Genomic DNA, 15,342 nt, shown 5'->3' with positions numbered 1-15,342 from the left:
GTAGCTCCATTGGTTAGAGCATTGACCTGATATACTAAGGTAGTGGGTTCGATCCTTCATACAAGAATCAACAATGAGTGCACGAATTAAGTGGAACAACAGATCCATGTTTCTCTCTCTCCCTACCCCTCTCTCCAAAATCAATAAATAAAATTTCAAAAAATGTTCATATAAGCCCTGGCAAGATGGCTCGGTTGGTTTGAGCTCTGTCCCAATGCACAGAGGTTGCCAGTTTGATCCCTAGTCAGGGCACATTACAGGGACAGATCAGTGTTTCTCTCTTTCTCTGTCTCTCCCTCCCCTCCCTTCCTCTCTCTCTAAAAATCAATCAATAAACAATTTTTAAATGTTCATATAAAAATATTTATATCATTTGAGGCCCTAGCCGGTTGGTTCAGTGGTAGAGAGTCAGCCCGGTGTGTGGAAGTCCCAGGTTCAATTCCCAGCCAGGGCACACAGGAGAAGCACCCATCTGCTACTCCACCCTTCCCCCTCTCCTTTCTATCTCTCTCTTTCCCTCCTGCAGCCAAGGCTCCACTGGAGCAAAGTTGGCCTGGGTGTTGAGGATGGCTCTATGGCCTCTGCCTCAGGTGCTAGAATGGCTTCGGTTGCAACAGAGCAATGCCCCAGATGGGCAAAGCACCGCCCCCTGGTGGGTATGCCAGGTGGATCCTGATCGGGCGCATGCAGGAGTCTCTCTGCCTTCCCGCTTCTTACTTCAGAAAAATACAAAAAAAAAAATTGTATCATTTGAATTACTATTTTAAAAATTAAAGTTACAAAAAGAATACATGGTAGCTAGAAAAAATTTTTAGATTTTATTCATTCATTTCAGAGAGACGAGGGAGAGGGGAGAGACAGGGAGAGAGAGGGAGGGAGAGAGAGAGAGAGAGAAGTGGGGGAGGAGCAGGAAGCATCAACTCTCATATGTGCCTTGACTGGGAAAGCTCCAGGTTTTGAACCTGCGACCTCAGCATTCCAGGTCGATGCTTTATCCACATGTTCCACCATAGGGCAGGCCAGAAAAAATTTAAAACTAAAAATTATAGAAAAAAGAAATTCAATTGTTTAAAAAAATTTTTATTGATTGATTTGAGAGAGAAAGAGAGAAAACATCAGTTTGTTATTCCACTGATTTATGAATTCATTAGTTGATTCTTGCATGTGCCCTGACTGAGGATTGAACTTGCAACTTTGGCATATTGGGATGATGCTCTAACCAACTGAGCTACCCCACCAGGGCAAATAAAGTCAATTATAATCCTATTGGCTAGGTATAACATTCTGGTATATTTTCTTATAGTCTTTTTTCTAGACTTTTCTGTTAAATTCTTAACATAATTGGCAATATGGTGCAATTTGTAAATTACTTTTTTCAGTTACTATATCATGGCCATTTCCTTACACCCTAATCTTAAATGCAAATAATAATAATAACAGACTGACCTCTGGTGGCGCAGTGGATAAAGCGTCGACCTGGGAACACTGAGATTGATGGTTCAAAACCCTGCACTTGTCTGGTCAAGGCATATATGGGAGTTGATGTTTCCTGCTCCTCCCCCCTTTCTCTCTTTCTCTCTCTCTCTCTCTCTCTCTCTCCCTCCTCTCTAGAATGAATAAATAAAAAAATAAAATAAAATAAAATAATAACAATAATAGTAATAAAATGACCAAACCAACAAAGCTGCTATACCAATCTAATAAGCAAAAATGATATCTTGTTTTAATTATTAGAGAGAAGTTAGATAACACCACTTTTCTTGCCCTGGCCAGGTGGCTCAGTGGATGGAGCATTGCCCTGACATGTGGAGGTTATGGGTTTGATCCCCAGTCAGGGCACATATGAGAAGCAACCAATGAGTATACAACTAAGTGAACACTGAGTTGATGCTTTTCTCTTTCTCAAATCAATAGAAAATGAAAAAAAACCTTTTTTTAAAATCACCTTTATTACTACTTTGGAAAAGTGCTTGCTTATGTATATATTTTAACAGCTTTATCTACCATGAGATTCACCTATTTTAAGTGTACCAGTTTAATGATTTTTGGGGGGAAATTTACATTTCGAAAAGTTGTATGACCATTATCACAATCCAGTTTTAAAACATTTTCATTACTATGCATACTTTATTTTTTTATCTTATTTTTATTAATTTTAATGCAGTGACATTGATAAACAGGGTACATATGTTCAGAGAAAACATCTCCAGATTATTTTGACATTTGATTATGTTGCATACCACTCACCCAAAGTCAAATTGTCTTCCATCACCTTCTATCTCAGCGGTTCTCAACCTGTGGGTCGCGACCCCGGCGGGGGTCGAACGACCAAAACACAGGGGTATGGTTTTCACTATACATACTTTAAAAAGTTGATTTTAAGAATTGTATAGTTGCTAGCAATGTTCTCTCATTTTGTCATTCACATTTTAATTTTTGATTGTGGGTTTCTGGAGGTCAGAAGTGTTAAAATAACTATTTCATTTGCTTACATTGCTGTGCACCGGCAACTCTGCCTGAGCTTAGCTGAATGGTTTTCCTGCTGGTGGTGCCTGGGATAACTCACATGATTGCCTTCATATGGCACATGTCTTTTATCCTCGTGGAGGCTAGCCCAGGCTTGTTCTCATGGCCGCATCATCATTTTAAGAAGGTGACAAGGGAAGTTGCAAGGTCTTTTGAGGCTTAGATTCATAAGTCACATAAGGTCACTCACTTCTACTGCATTCCACTGATCTAAGCAAGTTGCAGGGCGGGCCCGGATTCAAGGGCAGGGAAAACAAACGCTAGCTCTTCTTTTTGTTTGTTTTTTAATTTTTCCACTGATTTGGGGGGGGGGGGGGGAGAGGAAAGGAGGGAGAGAGGAAGGGAGAGACAGAAGCATCGACTCATTGTTCCAGTTAGCTGCTCTATTTAGTTGTGCGCTCATTGCTTCTTGTATATGCCCTGACTAAGGATCAAGTTCGCTACCTTGGCACACCTGGAGAATGCCCTATCCACTGAGCAACCCAGCCAGGGCTAAAATATTTAACTTTTTAATGATTTAAAGAATCTAATACTGTCATATCAGTACCATACAGTTTTTAATTATTGCAGCTCAATCCTGATATGAAATCTGATACTACCAAGCCCCTTCAATACTCTTTAAAACAAAAAAGGCTATTCTCATCCACTTAATCAAGATGAACTTCAGAATTACTGTCAAATTCCAAGAAAAATCTAATTATGATTTTGTTTGAAACTGCATTAGACTGATTAGGTTAATGTGGAAGACTACCAAGTTTATCCTTTTCATTTTTTTTTTCTTGTGGGACAGAGAGAGTCAGAGAGAGGGACAGATAGGGACAGACAGGAAGGGAGATGAGAAACATCAATTCTTCATTGCGGTTCCTTAGTTGTTCATTGCTTGATTTCTCATACGTGCCTTGACTGGGGAGCTACAGCAGACCGAATAACCCCTTGCTCGGGCCAGTGACCTTGGGCTCAAGCAGGTGAACCTTGCTCAAACCAGATGAGCTTGCACTCAAGCTGGTGACCTCGGGGTCTTGAATCTGAGTCCTCCGCATCCCAGTCTGACGCTCTATCCACTGCGCCACTGCCTGGCCAGGCCTATGTTTATCGTTTTCAATCTCTCCATCTAAGTATGTCTCTGCAATTATCCAAGCCTTCTTTACTATACCTACAGATTAAAATATCCCTGCATTTCTGGAAGCAACCCTATTTGGTCATATATATATTATTATTCCTTTAACAACTGCTGGATATGATATGGCAGTGATTTATTCAGGGTTCCAACAGTTATATTCACAAGTGAGATTGGTCTATAGTTTTAATTTTTATTCTTGGTTTTGCAGAGTGACTGAGAAAGAGTTCTAGGTTCCCCGCGCCCTGGCATAGTTTATATTGTACAAAAGCCATCTTGCCTGACCAGGCGGTGGCCCAGTGGATGGAGCGCTGGACTGGGATGTGGAGGACCCAGGTTCGAGATCCTGAGGTCACCATTTTGAGCACAGGCTCATCTGGCTTGAGCAAAAAAAAAAGCTCGCCAGCTTGGACCCAAGGTCACTGGCTCGAGCAAGGGGTTACTCGATCTAATGAAGGCCCGCGGTCAAGGCACATATGAGAAAGCAATCAATGAACACCTAAAGTGTCTCAACGAAAAACTGATGATTGATGCTTCTCATCTCTTTCCCTTCCTGTCTGTCTGTCCCTATCTATCCCTCTCTCTGTCCCTGTTTAAAAAAAAAAAAAAGAGCCATCTGTTCCTTAAAAGATGCTTTTTCTGCCTGACCAGGCGGTGGCGCAGTGGATAGAGCGTCAGACTGGGATGCGCAAGACCCAGGTTCGAGACCCCGAGGTTGCCAGCTTGAGCGTGGGCTCATCTGGTTTGAGCAAAAATTCACCAGCTTGGACCCAAGGTCGCTGGCTCCAGGAAGGGGTTACTCGGTCTGCTGAAGGCCCGCGGTCAAGGCACATATGAGAAAGCAATCAATGAACAACTAAGGTGTCGCAATGCGCAACGAAAAAACTAACGATTGATGCTTCTCATCTCTCCGTTCCTGTCTGTCTGTCCCTGTCTATCCCTCACTCTGACTCTCTCTCTGTCTCTGTAAAAAAAAAAAAAAATAAAATAAATAAAAATAATTAATTAAAAAAAAAAAAAAGATGCTTTTTCTTTAATTTTTATAAATGTGGCTAAGTATGTTCCTTAACAGTTTTAAAGAACTTACACAGAAAAGAGTGGGTCTGGCTTGTTCTTATGGAAATATTTTTGTAACTTCTTCCACAATTATTGGATTTTTTTTTTATAGAGACAGAGAGTCAGAGAGAGGGATAGACAGGGACAGACAGACAGGAACGGAGAGATGAGAAGCATCAATCAGTAGTTTTTCACTGCGCATTGCAACACCTTAGTTGTTCATTGACTGCTTTCTCATATGTGCCTTGACCACAGCCTTCAGCAGACCGAGTAACCCCTTGCTCGAGCCAGCGACCTTGGGTTCAAGCTGGTGAGCTTTGCTCAAACCAGATAAGCCCGCGCTCAAGTTGGCGACCTCGGGGTCTCAAACCTGGGTCCTCAGCATCCCAGTCCGACGCTCTATCCACTGCGCCACCACCTGGTCAGGCAGGATATAAGTTTTGATCGATATATCTACTGAATCCCCCAGCTTATTGTGTTATGTTGGTTTCTAGACTATTTTTAATATTGTTGATCAAAGTCAGAGTGGTATATTTAAGGTTTTCACAGCTGTAAAATTTTCCTAGTTTCTTCTTATATACTTAATCATTTTTGTTTTATGGACACAATCTCTGTTTCTGAGAGCTAAGGTCAGTAGTGGCATTCAAATAAATTACCAACCAGTTCTCTGCCCTAATGACCATTTTAAGTATATAAAAATGATATACCAAAAGGTAGTTCATTATTTCATGCATTTGATACTTAAATAACAGTAAAAGAGATACACAAAACTAGATTGTTATAAGAAAGTTTTAAAATAATAATAAAAAAATATTAAATAATACCTGACAAAAAACAGTAAAACTGTTAAGATATTTCCATATTGCTTCTTGATTGGCATCCTCACTTGCAATTTTTTTCACTTATGGATGGAATGAACATTACTACAGGTACTTAGAATACACTGTTGCACAGATGAATGTTAAAAAAGAGTGAGGAATGTAAATTTGTGATTTTCACATTGGGTGGCTGCCCAGGTGCCCACCGTGGAGAAAACCCTGATTACAAGTGCCATTTTAACAACTGGTTCTCCGAACTCAGCAAAAAATTAGATATCGGTTCTGCCGAACTGGTGCAAACCAGCTGAATCCCACTACTGGCTAAGGCTGATAACATATTTTAGTGTGGAGTTTCCTTTATAAAAATAAAATGCATTCTTGATTTCACTAGATATCTTACCTTGAGTTCTACTGTTTCATATTGAATGGGAGCAGTTTGTCACCCAAAATATGCTTTTGGGATACTGACTAGTTTAAGCTGGTTATTTAAAAGTATTTTTTAATTGATTGATTTTAGAGAGAAAGAGAGAGAGAGAAAGGGAGGGGGAGAGCGGGGGAGAAGATAGAGAGAGAAAGAAATATTGATTTGTTGTTCTACTTACTTATGCACTCACTAGTTTATTCTTTTTTTTTTTTTTTTCAGTGAGAGAGTCAGAGAGAGGGATAGATAGGAACAGACAGACAGGAACAGAGAGAGATGAGAAGCATCATCATTAGTTTTTTGTTGCGACACCTTAGTTGTTCATTGATTATGTACCTTGACCGTGGGGCTGCCGCAGACCGAGTAACCCCTTGCTCGAGCCAGTGACCTTGGGTCCAAGCTGGTGAGCTTTGCTCAAATCACATGAGCCCGTGCTCAAGCTGGCAACCTCGGGTCTCGAACCTGGGTCCTACGCATCCCAGTCTGACGCTCTATCCACTGTGCCACCACCCAATCAGGCTGGTTTATTCTTGTATGTGCTCTGACCAGGGATCAAACCTGCATCCTTGGCAGATTGGGATGATGCTCTAACCAACTGAGCTACCCAGCCAGGAACTAAGCTGGTAATTTTATTTTATTTTTTTGTATTTTTCCGAAGTTAGACACGGGGAGGCAGAGAGACAGATTCCCACTTGAGCCCGACCGGATCTACCCGGCATGCCTACCAGGGGGCAATCTAAGCTGGTTATTATTATTATTTTTTTTACAGGGACAGAGAGAGGGATAGATAGGGACAGACAGGAACAGAGAGATGAGAAGCATCAATCATCAGTTTTTTCGTTGTAACACATTAGTTGTTCATTGATTACTCTCTCATATGTGCCTTGACCGTGGGCCTTCAGCAGACCGAGTGACCCCTTGCTCAAGCCAGCGACCTTGGGTCCAAGCTGGTGAGCTTTTTGCTCAAGCTAGATGAGCCCGTGTTCAAGCTGGCAACCTTGGGGTCTTGAACCTGGATCCTTTGCATTCCAGTATGACACTCCATCCACTGTGCCACTGCCGGGTCAGGCTAACCTGGTTATTTTTAAGAAACAAAAAAAACTCAGGAAAAACCTTTAACCTTCCCTCTGGCTGTGTAAAAGGAATGTAGATAGTGAGCCTGCTCTAGGAAGGGAGCTATCACAGATAACTAGTTTAATATGAACTAGTGTGTGATAGGAACAATGCCTATTTGTTCAAAGTTTTCTGTGTCACATTGTTAAAGATGGCCTAGGAAACATTTCCCAAACATCTGCTTTTCCATCTCCGTGTAAATGGCCTCCCTGCCCTTAGAAGTCCCAAACCACAAACCCCTCCTTCTCCCTAGCTCCAGAATGGCAAACGAGCCTTGACTATCCAGTGGGTCTCATATTCATGGCACCTCTGCATGTACATCTACAGTGAATGTCAGACATTTTCTCCTGTTAATCTGTCTCTGGTTAATTTGATTACTAGACCAGCCAGAAGAACTTTGAAAAGTGGGAGGAAAGTTATTTTAATGACTTGCACAATACTACTACTAATTCCCTAATAATGGCTCATGATTCCTAACAAGTCTTCCCAATTACTTTGTGTTGTTATATTGTTATAGATGTCACTTTTGTAAACAGAGTAAAATTGGATTTTAATTTTTTGACTCATTCTGAAAGATTTGTTTAATAGGGGTTAAGCTCTTGTATGTGCTCTGACCGGGGATCAAACCTGCATCCTTGGCAGATTGGTATGATGCTCTAACCAACTGAGCTACCCAGCCAGGAACGAAGCTGGTAATTTTATTTTATTTTTTTGTATTTTTCCAAAGTTAGACGCGGGGAGGCAGAGAGACAGATTCCCACTTGAGCCCGACCGGATCTACCCGGCATGCCTACCAGGGGGCAATCTAAGCTGGTTATTATTATTATTTTTTTTACAGGGACAGAGAGAGAGGCAGAGAGAGGGATAGATAGGTACATTTACATTTACTATTATAGACTGATTTTTATCATCTTCCTATCTTTTGTTCTATGAACTATTTTTTTTTTTTCTTTTCTTTTTCTTTCTGAAGCTGGAAACGGGGAGAGACAGTCAGACTCCCGCATGCGCCCGACCGGGATCCACCCGGCACGCCCACCAGGGGCTACGCTCTGCCCACCAGGGGGCGACGCTCTGCCCCTCCGGGGCGTCGCTCTGCCGCGACCAGAGCCACTCTAGCGCCTGGGGCAGAGGCCAAGGAGCCATCCCCAGCGCCCGGGCCATCTTTGCTCCAATGGAGCCTCGCTGCGGGAGGGGAAGAGAGAGACAGAGAGGAAGGAGGGGGGGCAGGGGTGGAGAAGCAAATGGGCACTTCTCTTATGTGCCCTGGCCGGGAATTGAACCCGGGTCCCCCGCACGCCAGGCCGACGCTCTACCACTAAGCCAACCGGCCAGGGCCTATGAACTATTTTTTTAAAAAATGCTTTATATTTAAAACATCAAATATGCCTGTCCAGGCAGTGGTGCAGTGGATAGAGCATCGGACTGAAACACAGAGGACCCAGGTTCAAAACCCAGAGGTTGCCAGCTTGAGCACGGGCTCATCCAGCTTGAGTGTAGGCTCACCGGCTTGAGCGCAGGGTCGCTGGTTTGAGTCAAAAGGTTGCTGGCTTGAAGCCCAAGGTTGCTGGCTTGAGCCCAAGGTCACTGGATTGAGCAAGGGGTCACTCGCTCTGCTGTAACCCCCCAGTCAAGACACACAAGAACACAATCAATGAACAACTAAGGTGCCACAACGAATCGATGCTTCTCCTCTCTCTCTTCATGTCTGTCTGTACCTGTCTGTCCCTCTGTCAAAAAAAATAACAACAATAAGATAAAACATCATATAAATAAGAATAAATGATGCATAATATATTAGAACCTTCTAGATGAAGCCAGAGTCTTCAATCCTCTTTCCATCACTCCAGGTGGCCAGTATTATGGTATATATCTATTTCTCTAATTTCTCTAGTCCTTACCACCCATATCAAATACAAATATTTCTGGCTATAGTACTCTTACAATCTAAAAATTCCCTCTTAATAACTTGTGAAAAATTTACCCAAAACTTCTTATGCAAATAAAAAACTGAGTGTAGTGAAGTGTCATGCACATTGAGCACAAACATCTTTTTTAGTATAAGGGGTAGGTCAATGGAGGAAAGCAGATGGAAAACACCTTCTTTTGTCTGGCGAGCCCAGCCATTCTGCATCAGGGACTCAGCCTGAGTTATGGGTCAGTGCTATTGTTTACCTGGAAAATAGTTTCCACAGTTTTCAGAGCTACTGACATTTGTGTCTTTTCTGTGTTTTATTAAGTAGTTTTGAGGCAAGACACAACGGAATCAAGACTTGGTTACTTTCTGCCATTATAATCTGGAAGCCCATATACTCTTCGTCGTGTTCAGAAAAACAAAACAAAATGAAAACTGTATTTTTTTTAAAATGCTAGTGAATGTACCAAGGAAAAGGTAATTCTGGGAAAACACTCAACAGATGTGTTTTAGAAGGTAGCAATAGTTTAAAGAAGCAAAAGTAGGCAGAAAAGAAAATGGAGACAGGCTTGCAATGTGATTTGGTGGTACCATGGGATGAAGCCAGGGTTATTATTGGATGTCCATGTGCTGCAGGACGGGAAGAGAGTCTGGCCCCAAAATACCTCTAGTGAATCACCTATATACCACATAACTTGACAGCTGAATTAAAATGAAAGATAATCTATAAACAAAAGGTTGACAAAATTCTACACTACCTAATATGAGATCAAAGAGCTAAAACATGTTTAGTTTAGCTAAGCCACATTTAATATTAATCTGTCTATAAATCCTGGGTTTGGTTAACACCTAATTTCTCCCACAACAATTAATCAGAAAATTCAAAAAATATAATGAACTGATTGAATTGAAAGACATTATCTATTAAAATAGAGATATGACAGAAATACTGGAAATAAACATTTCTTTTCTAATAGATCTGTTGTCAGTACATTCATATTAAAAATGTCACTCATGATGCTGGGCACATCCAACCTCCCCATTTACTTTAAACAGCCTTATATATCCTGGTTCAGAAAAGCAGGGCTGGGCTGGGCTGTGTCTAGAAATGGCCCCAGGGCCCTGGCCGGTTGGCTCAGCAGTGGAGCATCGGCCTGGCGTGCGGGGGACCCGGGTTCGATTCCCGGCCAGGGCACATAGGAGAAGCGCCCATTTGCTTCTCCACCCCCACCCCCTCCTTCCTCTCTGTCTCTCTCTTCCCCTCCCGCAGCCGAGGCTCCATTGGAGCAAAGATGGCCCAGGCGGGCGCTGGGGATGGCTCCTTGGCCTCTGCCCCAGGCGCTAGAGTGGCTCTGGTCGCGGCAGAGCGTCGCCCCCTGGTGGGCGGAGCGTGGCCTCTGGTGGGCGTGCCGGGTGGATCCCCGTCGGGCGCATGCGGGAGTCTGTCTGACTGTCTCTCCCCGTTTCAGGCTTTGGAAAAAAAAAAAAAAGAAAGAAATGGCCCCAGGACTGCTGGCCGCCTGACCAGTGGCCAGCCTGAACACAGGCTGGTCAGCAGCTCATGTTAGCATCATGTGAAAAGCTCTTCTGGAAATTTGAAACAGAAGAATGAGAAAAATTTGTCAATTGGAAAGAGAAGAGACAGAGAACCCCAGTCACATTGAGCTAGCTAAAATTCTGATACCTTAACTACAGAACCTGTTCTTTCTGCAGTCTTGTTTAACTATTTAGTTTCCTGACACAATAAAAAATCCCAAGTTGTTTTTTTTTTTAATTTTTTAATTTTTTATTTATTCATTTTAGAGAGGAGAGGGAGAGACAGAGAGAGTGGAGAGACAGAAAGAGAGAAGGGGGGAGGAGCTGGAAGCATCAACTCCCATCTGTGCCTTGACCAGGCAAGCCCAGGGTTTTGAACCGGCAACCTCAGAATTTCCAGGTCGACGCTTTATCCACTGCGCCACCACAGGTCAGGCCACAATAAAAAATCAATAAGAAAATAGGGTTTTTAACTTTTTAAAAAATTTGTTTATTTATTATTTTTTAGTGAGAGGAGGGGAGGCAGAGAGACCGACTCCCGCATGTGCCCCAACCAGGGATCCACTTGGCGAGCCCACTAGGGGGTGATGCTCTGCCCACCTGGGGCCCTTGCTCCTTTGCTCAGCAACTGAGCCATTTTTTTAGAACCTGAGGTGGAGGCCATGGAGCCATCCTCAGCACCTGAGGCCCACTTGCTTGAACTAATTGGCAAGGTGGAGAAGCAGATGGTTGTTTCTCCTGTGTGCTCTGAGCAGGACTCAAACCTAGGACATCAGCCTGACCAGGCGGTGGTGCAGTGGATAAAGCGTCGGACTGGGATGTGGAGGACCCAGGTTCGAGACCCTGAGGTCGCCAGATTGAGCACGGGCTCATCTGGCTTGAGCAAAAAGCTCACCAGCTTGGATCCAAGGCCCCTGGCTCAAGCAAGGGGTTACTCGGTCTGCTGAAGGCCCATGGTCAAGGCACATATGAGAGAGCAATCAATGAACAACTAAGGTGTCGCAACGAAAAAACTGATGATTGATGCTTCTAATCTCTCTCTGTTCCTGTTTGTCTGTCCCTATCCCTCTCTCTGACTCTCTCTCTGTCCTTGTAAAAACAAAACAAAACAAAGAACCTGGGACATCACACACTGGGCTGATGCTCTACTACTGAGTCAATGGGCCAGGGTCGAGTTTTTAACTTTAAAGTATTTTTACAAACAAATATATCTTTAATATATCTTTACAACGCTGGGATTAAACCACCCACTTTAAAGATGGGAAAACTAAGGCAGAGTGTGATCAAATAATTTGTTAGGTCACATAGCTTCTCAATGGCATAATCATGATAATGTTTTCCCATGAAACTACCTGATCTATTTCTTCATAGCTCTTTCTCCCCAGACATTAGCTACATCAAGAACAATCTTGTAAGGCAGAAGAGTTTCCCCCTTACCTGTTTGCTGTATGGCAGTTATTGCCTGAGCATTACACTGTAGCTGTAACATGTGTCTCAGCATGGCCACGCCCCAAATATGCAACTCTTGACACATCGCAGGGACTGCTGCTGCTTCTGGCTGAGAGGACTTCAGGCTCGTCTGTAGGTGGGCTGCCTCTAGCTGCCTGCACAGTGCAGAAACACTCAGAGCACAGAGGAACTTGTGCTCTGGGCTATGATTTTTAGTATGGGGCAAAAGGTTGAAGACAGCATTATAATTATTTTTATAAATCCCATTAATATCACATCCAGGAATTGGGGTCTCAACTGTTTTGCCATTTTTCTCAATCTCCCCGCCCAGGTCATAGCTGAATGTTTGTACCAGATTCTCGCTTTCAGGTAAAGCGATGTCCTTGTTACTAATCTCATCACACAGCTTCCTTGTAACTTGGCCAGCATCCTCAAATCTAGCTAAAAGAGTTGACCTCAGGGCAATGTGGCAAAAGACCCCTAGTGCGAGAAGCAGTCCCCCTAGAGAACACTCTGTACTATGGTAGCGCTCCCAGGCCTGCTGCATACATTCTGGGCTGCAATACTTGGCATAGCTGCATCTATCACAGGGAACTGTGGCCAAAGTGTGCTTCAAACACTGGTGACAGTAGAGATCCCCATTGGCAACTCTGGTGTCCCACTTGCTGTCCAGGCCATAATGTAGTGGTGGCATTTCCCCTGGGTTAAGAACACTCACAAAAGCATCCTCCTTCACCAGGAGCTCCCCTGGGAGAATATCTTTTGTGGCAATCAGACAGCGGCCTTTTAAAGGGTCTGTGCATAAGCCGACAGATGATGAGGCACTGGAAATTTGTTCATTCTCTTCCCTCAGGTTCATCTCCTCAAACGCATTGGTGAGAACTGCTGGGGAGCTTTCTGTGAGATTCTCCTTTTCTTGTACCTTCATTTTCAGACGACAGAGGGTTCCCTGCTGAATCTGAAACTGGGAAGCTGTTAGGGTTTGTTTGACAGCCACGTTCCTTTCAAGATCACTGATGACTTGGCTTGCCTCCTGTAGTCTCCCCAGAGTCACCAGACACTCTGCCTTACGTAACATCATCTTGGGTTGCAATCTTTCTGGATACCCATGCATCTGTGCTCTGAGGATGTCTTCAAGACATGTCTGAAAACACACACAAAAATAATTCCCAAATGATCCTTACTCTTCAATCTCTACTGGAAGTTTTAACAAGTATGATTAAAAACAGAGCCACTATAGTCATATACTTATTTCTTTAAATCATATTCTACTGGCCGTGGCTCAGTGGATAGAGCCTCGGCCCGGTGTATAAACATCCCAGGTTAGATTCCCAGACAGGGCACACAAAAGAAGTGACCATCTGCTTCTCTTCCCCTCCCTCACGCCCTTCTCTTTCTCTTCCCCTCCTCTAGCCATGGCTCAATTGATTCAATTGCATCAGTCTAGGGCACTGAGGACGGCTCCGTTGAGCCTCCACCTCAGGTGCTAAAAATAGCTCAGCTGCAAGCAGCCCCAGATGGGCAGAGCATCGGCCCTAGGTGGGAGATGCCAGGTAGATGTTGGTCGGGGTGCCTGCAGGAGTCTGTCTCTTTATCTCCCCTACTCTTACTTAAAAAAAAGTCAGTAAATCATATTCTACCATGTGATGTTTTATCTGATTAGGAATCCATGCTAATGACATTATGTTTATCTTATTCAAAATATCTGTTTTTAAGAAAAATAGTCTTATAGATAGAATTATAGTATGGTGATTAAGAGAGCAAGACCTGAATTCCAATACTGACTCTGCCTCTTACTAGCTGTATGACTTTGTGCAAGTGACTTAACTTGTGTCTTATTTTTTCATCTGAAAAACAGGGATAATACCTCTTTCACTGGGTTGAAATAAGGATGAAAATAAGGTAATGTATCTAAAGTGCTGAAAAGAGCCTGACCAGGCGGTGGTGCAATGGATAGAGCGTCGGACTGGGATGCGGAGGACCCAAGTTCTAGACCCCAAGGTCACCAGCTTGAGCGCGGGTTCATCTGGTTTGAGCAAAAGCTCACCAGCTTGGACCCAAGGTTGCTGGCTCAAGCAAGGGGTTACTTGGTCTGCTACAGCCCCACGGTCAAGGCACACATGAGAAAGCAATCAATGAACTACTAAGGTGTTGCAATGAAAAACTAATGATTGATGCTTCTCATCTCTCTCCGTTCCTGTCTGTCTGTCCCTATCTATCCCTTTCTCTGACTCTGCCTCTGTAAAAATAAATAAATAAATAAATAAATAAATAAATAAATAAATAAAGTGCTGAAAAGAGTGCCTGAAACATTCTACATACTCAATATATGGTAATCATTATTATAAGAGGGGAAATAGAAATAATCAATACAGGGACATTATAAAGGGTTCAAGCTTCACAAGTTCTTCCAATCACTGTCTTCAGTAGTCCAGGACTTTCTTGCTTAGGACCTAGAGTTAGATTCTTGCTCTTCTTTTTTAGTCCAAAGGGCAAAATATGAACCCTCAACTATATTAAAATAGTTCACACTTCTAGGGCATAATTCAAATTTCTGTGGAATTCTGAAATGGATGTACCAAAATGGCACTTTAGAGCTTACCCTCAGACCTCAAGTAGGGAATGAGAAGAAAGCCCCTCTCCAAAGCCCACCCTCTCATAGGCATACACAGTGCTGTAGTGCCCCTTTTACTATCCCACTCAAAATGCATGTTAAGGGTGAGCTATATTATTGCAGGAATCATCTAAAATGTTCTACTTATTTTTTGAAAAACCAGACAAGTAAATAGATTGCAAACACTTAGAACCTAGAGTATTATTAGCAACTTATCTCACAGCTGATCTTTTTTTTTTTTTTTTTGTATTTTTCTGAAGTTGGAAACGGGGAGGCAGTCAGACAGACTCCTGCATGCGCCCGACCGGGATCCACCCAGCATGCCCACCAGGAGGTGATGCTCTGCCCATCTGGGGCGTCGCTCTGTTGCAACCAGAGCCATTCTAGCACCTGAGGCAGAGGCCACGGAGCCATCCTCAGCGCCTGGGCCAACTTTGCTCCCATGGAGCCTTGGGTGCAGGAGGGGAAGAGAAAGACAGAGAGGAAGGAGAGGGGGAGGGGTGGAGAAGCAGATGGGCGCTTTTCCTGTGTGCCCTGGCCGGGAATTGAACCCGGGACTCCTGCACACCAGGCTGACGCTCTACCACTGAGCCATCCAGCCAGGGCCCTCACAGCTGATCTTGACACTGAGAACTGCTGACCTATTGGATATAGTCCAATGCCCTGTGGCACGTGCCATGATCTCTTATCAACCAATACTATGCCACACAATCACCTCTGATAGGTAAAATGAATCAGGAGAAACAAGTCTGGGAGGATATCAATTTGCTTCCAATTTAA

General features: G+C 43.4%; 1 protein-coding gene across 3 annotated transcripts in view; it reads right to left on the bottom strand.

Moving 5' to 3' along the window:
• Positions 1–15,342, bottom strand: part of SMYD4 (SET and MYND domain containing 4) — a 40,021-nt gene that overhangs the window by 9,493 nt on the left and 15,186 nt on the right. For all 3 annotated transcript variants that reach the window (XM_066363480.1, XM_066363481.1, XM_066363483.1), the window contains one exon: positions 11,937–13,092. In XM_066363480.1, the coding sequence (XP_066219577.1) occupies positions 11,937–13,092 (1,156 nt within the window). The remainder of the gene's footprint in view (positions 1–11,936; positions 13,093–15,342) is intronic.

The sequence above is a fragment of the Saccopteryx leptura genome, chromosome 2 (genome assembly GCF_036850995.1).
Source record: "Saccopteryx leptura isolate mSacLep1 chromosome 2, mSacLep1_pri_phased_curated, whole genome shotgun sequence".
In the NCBI taxonomy this organism is placed as follows: domain Eukaryota; kingdom Metazoa; phylum Chordata; class Mammalia; order Chiroptera; family Emballonuridae; genus Saccopteryx; species Saccopteryx leptura.
This window is presented reverse-complemented; position numbering and strand designations above follow the sequence as displayed.